Source organism: Hippoglossus stenolepis, chromosome 18, assembly GCF_022539355.2.
Source record: "Hippoglossus stenolepis isolate QCI-W04-F060 chromosome 18, HSTE1.2, whole genome shotgun sequence".
NCBI lineage: Eukaryota > Metazoa > Chordata > Actinopteri > Pleuronectiformes > Pleuronectidae > Hippoglossus > Hippoglossus stenolepis.
Window position 1 is genome coordinate 6,162,093 of NC_061500.1, and position 12,568 is coordinate 6,174,660.

Genomic DNA, 12,568 nt, shown 5'->3' on the forward strand with positions numbered 1-12,568 from the left:
TGATTTCTTTATGCCTCTGATCTTGTCTTTTCGTGAGATTACATTATCATCCTTGTTTCTTACACCTATTCTTTCCTATTTGGAAATGAGTGGTTTCAGCAAAGTGCAAAGGTACTGTGAAATCTAATCCGGGAGGAGGAGGAGGAGGAGGAGGGAAGAGAAAGAGAGAGAGAGAGAGTCAATGGGTTCATCTTGGCAGTTTTCCCATGATGCAGGAGAAGGCTTGACTGAGTTTTGTCCCCCAACGCTCTGCTCCGGTCAGATCACAATGACAAACACAAACAAACAGTCATTTTAAGCAGCTAGCATGAGTTCTACCAGCAGAGATGGATCGTGAATTAGAGGAAAAACCTACATAAGTGACTGGAGGATTATAATGAATGCATAAATTATTGTACACATCAATACAAGGGAAGTTTTCCTGGCACAGTTCGGCTCCAGAAGAAACATCACTGCAAATCAATACATGAGGAAACACTTTCATCATATTGTTTCCGTGTCTATGGTTAGGAGAGGTCATTCAGGGTCACAGGATGGGTTGATGAATATGAAATGATGAATTTGACCTTTCCAATCACCAGATCACCACCTAGTCTATCACCAGAGGGAAACTCGGAGTACTTCACTAGATTTTCACACTTAAAAAAAAAGGTCTTTTGAGAGTTTTACCACAGATTTATGGTTTAGTGCTTAGTTAATGTCACGAAATAGTTAATAGTTTAGTCCTATTAGTTCATTTTAGCATGCTAAAATGTAATGCTACTAGTAAATGGTACTAAATAGTTAATAGTGTAGCGCTATTAGTTATTGTTAGCATGCTAACATTTAATTTTTAGTTATAAGCACTAAAAATGTAGCGCTATTGATTGTTTGCACGCTAAAATAAAGTGCTATTAGTTAGTGATACTAAAGAGTTAATAGTATAATTCTATGAGTTAATGTTAGCATGCCAATGTTGACCAAATACATAACTGAGGTGGAGGTAAATGTGAATTATCCAATGGATGATGATGGTTTATGAAAAGATAAAGATAAAGCAGATTTAATTCAGGTTTGGCATTAGTTTATCACCACATAGAGAATTACCAACATTACACTTCTAAAACACCACATCATACAAAAACACCAGCAGGACAGCAAAGTAGTTTATGACCATGGTTCTGAGTCACATCTGATGTTATGATGCCACCTCCTGGCCACTAAGAGCAACACAAGCTGTTTGTGAGTGAGTTAGTGTTAAAACAAAACAGTTTGATTATCATAATGGAAATCGGGCAAATCCTGGGTTTGTAAACATGTAACAACAAATAACATTATTATTATTTTTGCTGTTGTACAAAACAAAGTCTCATCTGCTGCATTTGTCCTTTCAGACGTCCACAGGCAGGGTCACAAACTGAGGTTCAACCACAGCCACTGCAATTTAATTTTACACGTGATTATTAAAGCATTTCAAAATTCAAAGTAACTGTTACTTTAAAAAATAACAGTTTCCTAAACACATCTTAGAAAAGAGGCATCTGAGGCAGCAGACAGGAAATCAGATGATTATTTTTCCACCGGGCCGAGGCTTTGATGTTGATCAGCACGTGTGATGCAGTCGATGTTCAAACAGGTTCAGGAGCTCAGTCGTGGTCCAGGTCTGAGGTGTTTTGATCAGCTGCAGTTTTGACAGTGGTTTGCTTCCTGAACGGTTTGAAGAAGCCTGGCAGAGATGCTATCTTATATGGGTTCTTCTTGTACGTGACCGCTTTACTGGTTTCTGCTGTGGATGCGTCTACGTACTCTGCAGCACTCGTCACGTTCTTTTCTATGTTGTTGATCAAATCCCCCTGATGGAAGAAAAGCAGAATTGCCGCGAGTCTGATTTTGCTCGCATGCCAGTGTTTATCAGCGTATCCAAATGAAGCGGCCGTCTTACCTGAATTTCCAGCAGCATGGCCGTGTCAGTAAATATCTCATGCAGGTCTTTGATGCTGGACTCAAGGCAGACGATATCCTGATGCCGAGATTCAATCTCGCTCAGAGCCTCGCTGGACATCCGCCTGTCGGAGTTGATCTGTGAAAGGAAACAAAACATGCACCACTTGTTTTCCAACAAAATCTAAACTCAACCATGTATTGCTAACTATTGAATATAGACATTTATTGTGCACAGAACTTAATGAAATTCCACCAACATCAGATATGAAGATGGTGAGACTGTCCCGGTGCAGCATCACCTCCAGCTCCTCGTCTGTCGTCACTCGATCCACTGACAGAAACAAGAGTTGAGGAAAATGTACAGGTTAGATTAACAGTCAACATAAATACTAATCACTTTAAACAGGAGTCAGCAGGTTTAGGCTACAGTTTCATACATGAGCATGAACATGCGTTTTTAATGTTCACCACAGGACGGCGGAATTACACCTCTTCTCTACTGTTCTCCATTGGCAATTTCTCTGAACCATTATCAACTATACTCCTGCTGTAAACTACAACTTGTGAGTGTGTGTAACCTGAAGGTAAAACCAACACCTGGAGAGAGGACGCACAACGCAGCCGCACAAAAGGCCTCTAGAACAGACAGGAAACTTTCAAAGGATCCATGTGCATGAACACAAAAAACCTTTGAAAGGTTCTTTATCGCCACTGAATTACAATTTTTAGTTTTTTTAAATCGACCTGTAGTTGTAGCAAACGGAGCAAACTAAGAATCTAGGGCAACATAGAGAAAAGGAAAAACTTTCATAATCACTTTTTAATATATTGCATGTTGGCTTTGTATCTCAAATTTAAGAAGAGGGTGAGCGATGAAAATAAAACAAGGAGCCTTGTTTTTAGGCTTCGTGCACAAATCAAGTAATTAGGAAGAAGAAATAAACTACCACCCTAATGTCTGACTATCTGAGGAGCTTTAAGAAGATGAACTCCTTCCAAGTGTCAACACACTGTGACGTCACCCGTTGGTTTGTGAGCTGCAGTTTTGAAGCCTCGAGTTTGTCACACCCACCTACACCTGCGACCTGCACCCATTGGACGGTCCCACCTTGAATGGGATCATAGGCTTGAAACTATTGAGACCATAATCTCCTTTAACTGGTGTTTCAAATCAAGTGTAATTTTCTCATACACTTCTATAGAAACTGCCCTTTTTTTGCAACCAGTCGAGTCGCCCTCTGCTGGTAATCTGTGCAGCAGTCTGCATCCATTCCTACATACAGGTGATGACTCCTACACAGGCCTTCACATCCACACCACCACAAGTTTTGTTGCTTGTTAAGATCCTGGTGTGAGACATGAATTGCGTTTACACAACACTCAGCAGAACATGTGTTTATGTTTCGGTTCCATTTTCTTGTTTTTTGGAAACTCACCGATCTCCAGTTGTCTCTGAATCCGTGCCTTGCATTTCTCTCTGAAGGACATCTGGGAGTTGTGGTAGCCGCGCATGACCTCTGCAAACCTCCGGGTCAGATGGGAGTGCTGGTGGGAGGGAGTCAATAGAATCATCCAGCAGATTATCTTACTAGGAGTCAGTTTAGTTATCATGTGCACAGGCTGTTGTCTGCAGTGATTGTGTGTGTGTGTGTGTGTGTAAAGGAACACACTTTGTTTTTCCGAGGGATGCATTCACATATAATAAAGAGTTAATCATCCTCCTGCATCGGACTTATTTAACAAAATAAAGTCGTAACACACCTGGTTCTTCTCTATTCGCTCGATGACAGACGGTCTTCTAGCGTTCTTCTCCACGGGCACGTCTTTCTGCATAGCTAAAAAAAAACAAGGGACAGAAAGGTAAAATAAAAGTGTTAAAGTCTGCTGGTGAAAGCTGTGATTGTTTCTTCATTTACAAATACAGGTGATGTAGTAGCATGGGGTGCAGTTCCCCTCCTCCTCTCTCCATTTGCAAGTTAAATCTTGTGTTACCAACTAAACCGTCCCCGGAATTCAGGATGTGGAACCTGCTGTAGTTCCTCCTCACTGACACAAATGAATGACTATATACAGCCACATAATAACACATTTATTGACATATATCTCAGATACAGTACGAGACAAATCAAAAAAGAGCATATGATTAAAAAACAGGAACTCACACTTTAACTTGGCTCGGACTATGTTGGCGTTCTTCTTGATCTCAGTGTTCAGCAGCTCCAGCCTTTGTTTGTTCGCTAAACACGACAAAATATATTCAATGCATAAGCAATATATTGATGTATACTGAACTTTTGCTGTATAGTTATTGATACAAATTGTATTCTGGTTAATTATTGACATTGTTTTTAAATCGCCCCTGGTGGATAACATTTGTTGGAGATGGTTTTAATTATAGATATTGTCGGGTTAGTGTCTGGGAGCATGTTTGTATATATCGCCTCCCACACAGAGCATATAGATATATGTTCTATGTTATATGTTGACATGTAAATTGCCAACACACGTGGTTCTGTATGAAGTCTACTTTTCTACACATGACCCAGAGGAGTAATGTGTCACCACAGGTCTGCTTGTTTGTCTTTGCAGAGACTGTTTGCCCTGAAGGAGGAGACTGATCTCTGAAATCCTCTGCGGTGACGGCATCACATTTCCACTCTTCTCTGTCTGTTTAAAAAAACAGTAACGGCCGTGGGGAGAAAAACTACAACAACACAAAGAGCAAAGATGATCGGCTGCACTCACCCTGGTCTTGGTTTGCAGAGGAGAGGACGACACCGTGGCTCCTCTGCACCTCCTCTGCTTGACAGGAGATCTTGTCAATGAGGCTTCTCACCTCCCCCACCTACACACACACACACACACACACACAGACAGACACACACAGGCTTGTATACAAACAGTAGCTGCCCACTTACAATGTCAATTGTAAATAACAGGGAGAAAAGAAAACCCATGCAAGCTGTGGGGAGTTTACCGTATTGAAGTAATCCTCCATGTTGCCTTTGCTCTCTGTTGTTTCAGTCATATCATCCCACTGCTGCTGATAATACAAGACAAGACATGACTGTTCCACCTGCTGCTGCACTTTAACGCCCACTACAGCAAATTAAACAACACAACATAACAGATAAATAAGTCGCTGCTGATGTTACAGCCATTTCCCCTCTGCAGCCACCGAGGTGAAGTCTTTAAAAACATGTTGTTGTCAAACTTCTTAATCATTTCCGTGTGTTCAGCCACATTATTACTACGATTATCATTATTATAACATCATCAGAGAGAAGTGAAACAAACCCTAACGGACGTTGTTTCCCTGTAGTTTCGCTATGTGGACGATCAGACTCCACCTGTTCCTGCAGCCTGTGTCTTTGTCCTCTGCACACCTGTAGGAGACGGAGCGCGGGCACGCAGGCGCGTTACCCGGAAGAGCCACACAACCCGGGTCCATTACAACCACAACACCTGAGTGTGAGTTAAAGCTGCAGCTACACGCAGAGGACTAATAATAACATAACATAACATAACATAACATAACATAGCATAGCATAGCATAGCATAGCATAGCATAGCATAACATAACATCACATAACATAATATGATATAATATAATAATATGACAATGATTTTACGTCTTTAAAATACATCTTAAAACACTTGTCTCTTCTTTACTTTTAACTAGATCCTGCACTTTTATTAGTTTTTATCACACTCTTTCTATTTTTATTTTATGCAATTTTATATTGTATACAAAGGAGTTTGAGCTGCACTTCTTGTATGAAAGGTGCTATACAAATAAAGTTTATTCTTATTATTAGAATTTTACCACGATTCAATAATATGGGCTCATTAATACATTGATATCCTGAGTAAAACCCTTGTTTACTATTTCATGTCAGAATGCTGTGGAAAAGCTCTGCGCTCAGTTTCATTCTTTGTTGTTCAGAGGTCAATGTTCGTGAAAAAAAGTATTTCAGTAATTGAAGTTCTACTTTAGAACCACAGAGATGAACTGTGTCCTGATTGAGATGGTTCTCAAGGGCTTTTAATGTGACCTTGGTACTGAGTATATCTATCAACCTGATTATTGATGCAAAAATACAGTTTCTCACAGGCTGCTGCAACTCCAAGCTCAGAGAACCCTACATGTGCAGGATTTAGCTGTAGATCTAACTTTATAGCTTCAAAGAGAATATTTGCTGGATATTTGAATGTGATGCATCAGCTCAGTCAGGATGAATCCATGATGTGATTGGACTTGTTTCTGTATCTGATGCTTTGTCCCCTCATACAAGTGGAAATGAGTTTGTGCTTGTTGAAGTGTGAGGATCGCTGCGTCCGCCGCCTCAGACCAAAAAACCTGCAGAGAAATAAATCACAGATCCTTCAGAGACCTGCAGCGCGGCCTTTTCACATGACTGACACACACGGCGAAGACCTTCACTCTCTCATTAGGAGAGTTGCTTTTCATGAATAATGCAGCGGGCGCCTGTGGGTGCTAAATGTCTTCTCTGTTTCTCGGTGCACGGTGAAATCCACAGAAATGTTTTACCCGTGGTCATGAGTCGAGTAGGCTTCGGTTATTGTGTCATTTTTCCAAGAGAAAGTTTGCGGTTTTGTGTTATTTTGAATTTGATGTGTTTGCTGAAGTCTGGGTGATGTCCTGAAGGCAGATGGATCCTCGCAGTTACCGGGGTGTGGCAGGATGTTTGCTCAGGCAATAATCTCACCGTCAAACACCTGTTCAGTCACTTCTGCTTTTCTTTATGATGTATATTATCATAAAAACCCCAAATGAGTCCAAACAGGAAGCAAGTGTAAAGAAAGTGATGAAGTTAAATGTCTCAAAACTTAGTAGAGAAGATTCTTTATTACCTTCAGCCATAGAGGACAGTTAGTTTGTTTGTCTATTATTTAGCAGGATTCATTATTGCATATATACGAAATTGAGTCCAAGTCCTAATTTGAGTGTTTAATTGTCATTTAGGAGGCAGCACTGCATGAATTGCTATAGAAATTATGGCAAGTACGACACTTAATTTTTATACACTGGAAGGTTTTTCCTTTTCTAAGAGGAGATCAGAACACAGAACTAAGTCTTGTGTGATATCTTGGCCCCTGTGCTTCTCTTCAGACTCATTTTTACTGCTGTCTATTGGATTACATGTCTTATTTATTTTAGGGGAGACTTGGAAACATGCTCCTTCTCTGAGGCTGTGCAACCTATCGGGTAAATACCTCTGTATGGGATTAATATACTTGATATGAAATACATTCAATTTCATATTGATTTTTTAAATTTGATGTATCTCTCTCTCTCTACCACTAGAGGTAGCTTTAACATTATTATCGGTAAATAGAGAAGTGCTTGCTCTCTTTGGCCACTAAGAAATTATAAGAAGAAGAAGAAGAAGAAGAAGAAGAAGAAGAAGAAGAAGAAGAAGAAGAAGAAGAAGAAGAAGAAGAAGAAGAAGAATACAATATATATATATAATAATATAAACTAATAGATAGATATGATGATCAATACCTGAACCAGTTACAATGGACTCAGGTTTTCTAGGAGATTCACGTTTAATAATAAATAACCAATATCTTCGAGACAACAGAGATATTTTACTTTGCCTCCACTTTCTTGAGAAATGCTCTGGCACAGAATCAGGTAGTTTACTTTGTGGTGTCTGAGTCAGCAAAGGAGACTATAGAGCAATTTTGTGGAGTAATATATATATATATATCATTTTTATATTGTGATGCCGATGCTGTATGAGCCAACATTTATACAGTTATTCTACCCTTTATGAATATAAAAGGTGCAGGGGGAATAAAACAAAGAAGTGGCATAATGAGTTTTAGACAACTCAGGCTAACGTGTGCACAGCGGCTGACACGGGAGATTCTGTTGTTTTTGGCCGGACATTAAAAAAGCTGCTAATTACTGTAGTTATCAGTGTGTCCAGTCCACACTCAAGTTAGAAACAGAGGTAGCAGCCAAGCCTCTGAGCCAGCAGGCGTGTGCCAGCAGCCTCCACGTCTCTGTGGGAGGAACAGGGACGATGGAGCCTGAGATGCTGGTGATGCTGGTGGGACTGGAACAATCTCTGGTAGTGTCACCGTGAATATGGCCCAGACAGCAGAGAGTGATTGTCTGGGAACAAAGAGACAGAAGAACTGAGATAAAGTCAATATTGATAATAATATACATCGTATATGATGTATTTTTAGTGCTTATTATTGATTTCTCCTTTATAACTGCTTCAGTGGAGGAGATGTTGAGGAATACTGAAATGATATATTTGATATAATTTGTACATAGCCTCATATATAGTGAGCTTAAATCAATATTAATACTAATATAATGATAATGTTGACCTAGTTGTATGCAGGTATATGGAACATTTCAAATGTTAAGTATTTCTCAATAATTATAACTACTCATTAATGTGTACCTTTAAGGAAAATATAGAAATTGTAATTTTGTACACAATGTACACAATGGGCTCAAATCATTATTACTACTAATATTATAATTATTACATTAAAATTAAGTAGGTTTACTTGTGTGCACATATATGGAAATATTATTGAAGTTAATGTTTCTCAAGAACAACATCTCCTCCTCTATGACTACTTCAGTGTAGTACATTTCCTACCATTTGCTTGAAGCTACATATTAGTAATAGTGTCAAAATGTGTTATAACCCATTTATTAAGTGTTATTAAGTCTATGCTCCTTATAAATAGTTTAAAATCAAGTGTTGCCAATACAATCAAATGGAATAAAACAAAACCACCACAAGAGGAGAAGCGCACTTTTATTACACACAACCAGAAGTGGCCCCGGAGGGAATTTGACCTCTCAACCTTCCTGCCATGACGCACCAGCGGAGAAGTACGGGCCCACACTTTTTCTTGTTAACAGTTTTCAATGAAAATCAATAATGCATGCTCGCTGGCAGGCTCGGCAGTGCTTAGCAGTGATTTCTCGGACGGGTACACTCAGGAGTCGGCAGGCAGGCAGCTGGGAAGCAATTTTGCCACATTGCTGATGATGAGTCCCCAGCGAAGCATCCAGCTGTTGGTGTGTGTGTGTGTGTGTGTGTGTGTGTGTGTGTGTGTGTGTGTGTGTGTGTGTGTGTGTGTGTGTGTGTGTGTGTGTGTGTGTGTGTGTGTGTCAGGTTCCTCCCTGTGTAATCTTGTCAAAGCAGGAATCGGTAGAATTAAAATACACGGATCAGGTATGACTATCACCTGGAAATATAATATTGAGTGTAATGTTGAATTATTCATGGGATAATAAATGTGCTAGTGTTTACACCAGACTTCAAGCAGGCCTCTGGGAGGATTTGAATATGTCTCTCTTTTGACACACACACACACACACACACACACACACACACACACACACACACACACACACACACACACACACACACACACACACACCCTCACTTATATTCCTGTACTAATACAACTATTTTTAAATGAGAAATTTCATTATCTATTCAAAACGCCATCAGGAGACATGTGTGGTGACTTTGTTCGTGGCAGGAGTTAACTGGGAAGTGAATTTAAGGCGCCCTACACATGAACCAGCTAATTAACCAGGCAGGCAGGGGTACGAGGTTTACGCTCAGTTCAGTCCGGCTTAATTGCCTTTTTATTTTTCATGATTAAAAGCTGGATGTGGTAATAGCCGTGTAACGTGGGGTGGGTGGAGTACAGCACTAAGACTATCAGGGTGATCGGGAGCAGAGGCGGCACCAACTGCACCAAATAAATTACTGTAAACGGAGAAGCCTTCAAATGGTAAATCTCATGAATCAGGGTTGTTTGTGATGATGTGGTGTAATATATGTTTATATCTGTGACCTCTAGCATCATGGTGCACAAAGTTCTTTCCGTCCACATCAGCAATGTCGTGCAACCTGTTGCCGCTGCAATGCAAATGAGAACTGGATAAATCTGCTTTCTGTAACGTGGATCTCTCCCTGTGCTCGTTACACGTCAGAGAGGAAACAGGAAACACGAAGCAAAGGGTTGATCATCTTCACAGGAAAGAAGAAATGTCAACACAGTGCAAGAAAATGAGGTGATTCTCTTTCAATTTTCTTCCAAGAATAAATGTCTAAATCTGGTATTTTCAAACCAGACAACAGGATATTGAAAGATTATTGCTGAATTGCAGTCCATCAACATTTCTACTTCACCTCCTGTCTTTGTCTGCGTTGTTAGCTCATGTAGTTAATCCCTTTGTTTCTTTTTCTTGGTTTCAAGTGTAACCAAGAAAGGTTCAAATCCTCACATGCGTCACTCATGTAGGTATATAATACGTCAGGTTTCACAGTTCTACACATGCTAAGGTTAAATAAAGTCGATATATAGTTTAACAAGCAGTCAGACAACATTCTGGAAGTTTTCACTGACCGTTGTATTTGACCTGGTGTAGGAAGTCGTATCCTCACAGCGGAGCAGCGAGTTCAACACACTCGGATTCTGACTCCTGATCTTTTTGGCTGAGAACCGTGACCCTGTGTGCCCAAAAAGGTCAGGATTAGAACAGTGAGAGTAAAACCACACAGTAAAGTTGCCGACGTTACACTGAAAACTTCTGTTTCATGAAGCAGAACCACCAAGGAGCCATTTCACACTTTTTCTATATAAAAAAATATTGATTATTGCTGCTTTGAGTAAAAGAGGAGCGACTGTGACAAACATTAAACTGGACAAAATGGAAATTCCTCTGCGTCCAGTCATCAAACAGGATATCGGCATGGCATCGATTTAAACGCCAGACTCTGTTGGACGGTCGCGAGCGTGTTAAATTTCACCACACATCCACTATCGCCTGATGACATAAATAAAACGAAACAATTTTATTGCTGCTAACGCTAAACAGCTCTACCCTTGGGAGTCCTTCACTGGAGCACAACACTCTTCGTTAGCTCCTCTGTCACCCTCCTAATTGTGGGTTCTGTGGATTAAACTGCAAGCACGGCGACGCACAAAATCACTGACACGGCGGAATTTGACGATGCACACACACACACACACACACACACACATGCAAGAGTCAAGTTCTAGTTCTCAATGTAAAAAGGTTAAAAATAAAAACAAGGAGCCCCAAGAAGATTTCTCTCTCCTTCAGGTCAACTAGATCGCCTCATACATGGTCGACAGACTGACAGGAGCATTTCGAGGGACTTTGGGGCCCCGAGCAACACAAAGCAAACAGTAAAGATAAAGTGTAAACTCCCAGACACATCATACACACATACTTAGACGTTCTAGTCTTCAACCAAACATCTAAAGCTCTGAAACTTTTGGCAGAAAGCTCGTAGCATGTGGCCTCATCGGGGCGTTTTTAAAAACAGTGTTGTTGCATAATCGATTATGGAGTTTAAAGGAAATTGTTGTTGCTGTGGACTAAGATAATGAGTCATTCCCTGGGGCCCCCTCTCAGTTCGGGGCCCCAGGGAATGGCCTGCTTTGTTGCAGTGCTCCTGTAGACAGACTACTACTAACAACTGTGAGTCTCCTCTCTGTCTTTTTCTAACCCATAAATGTGAGACTAACATTTTCTTAACTTAACCGAGGAACTCTTCAAGCTGCACTGCTGCTCATTAAGTTAGGATCTATTTTAGTTTCACCACCTCCACCAGGGAGATTCAGAAATATGTAGAAATTTTCCTGGATCGTGGATGTTGATAAAATAAATCAGACTCTGGGAATGGTATTTATGAGTGTGTCCAATTTGGTGCAGATCCAAGTAAAAATGCGGATGTAGTGAATTTAAATGTGGTTTCGTGAGGGGGCTGTTGGACCTTGGTGGAGATATGCGCTCTACTGAGTGTCATTCTAGTTCGGAGACTGACTCAGCTGAAAAGAAAAATCTCTTTTCCATGTGCAGTTTCGGCTGATAGATAACTTCCCTTAAAATCCGCCTAAGGTCAAGTTACTCATATCCTGTCGAAGGGGGAAATAAAATGTAAATTAGACGAGCGAGACCACATCACAAGATCTATGTGTCACACTTATCCTGTGATGATGTCAACAGCAAAATGAATCATTGAGGTAAAATGAAACAAAGTAAAATGCAGATATGAACAGCCTTGGTATTTACCTGTCAGATAAAGACGAAAGTTGTTGTTTTTAAACTATTTCACTGGCAGTTTTCTCAAATTTTCTGTATTTTTTATGGTTAAAAAGACTCATGGAAAAGGATGTCTACACATGATACAGCAATTAAAACAATTTTTCCAAGTGTTTTTGTACGACACTGCAGGTATCACGTGGCGACAGGAAGGTGCGTTGGCTCGCTTCGACTTTGACTGTGTTGTCAGTGTTTTCTCTCGGACGATGTGGCTCCACAGTTTCATTAACTTTTATAACAAGCTGCCAGCACCATTTATGTAAATGGCTCTTGATTTCATTTTTAGCGTAAAAAACTGCAGACACTTTTTTGTGCATTAATTTTTCAGAGGGACAATGAAGGGACACTCTAGAAAAGCTCCTCTCCCATCTGAGTGCACCATGAATATAATAATAATGATAATGATGATAATAATAATAGCAATCAGCGGCTTCAAGTGACATTTTAGCTGCAGAACAAGCCTGGAGGGACAATGATGATGAAGGAAATGAA

General features: G+C 40.2%; 1 protein-coding gene across 5 annotated transcripts; it reads right to left on the minus strand.

Moving 5' to 3' along the window:
- Positions 1-1,046: 1,046 nt before the first annotated feature.
- Positions 1,047-5,359, minus strand: LOC118125765 (syntaxin-2). Of its 5 annotated transcripts, none has more exons than XM_047344476.1 (9): positions 5,274-5,359; positions 4,901-4,963; positions 4,669-4,768; positions 4,086-4,160; positions 3,685-3,758; positions 3,360-3,468; positions 2,181-2,254; positions 1,922-2,059; positions 1,047-1,832 (listed from the first exon to the last, which is right to left on the minus strand). In XM_047344476.1, exons 2-9 carry the CDS (start codon positions 4,949-4,951, stop codon positions 1,626-1,628), a joined length of 828 nt encoding a protein of 275 aa, XP_047200432.1. In that variant the 5' UTR covers positions 4,952-4,963; positions 5,274-5,359; the 3' UTR covers positions 1,047-1,625. The 5 variants fall into 5 exon arrangements, with proteins under 5 accessions (XP_047200432.1, XP_047200430.1, XP_047200433.1 ...); XM_047344474.1 differs by having other exon boundaries at positions 5,221-5,355; XM_047344477.1 differs by having other exon boundaries at positions 4,901-5,022; positions 5,221-5,346.
- Between the last annotated feature and the right edge of the window lie 7,209 nt (positions 5,360-12,568).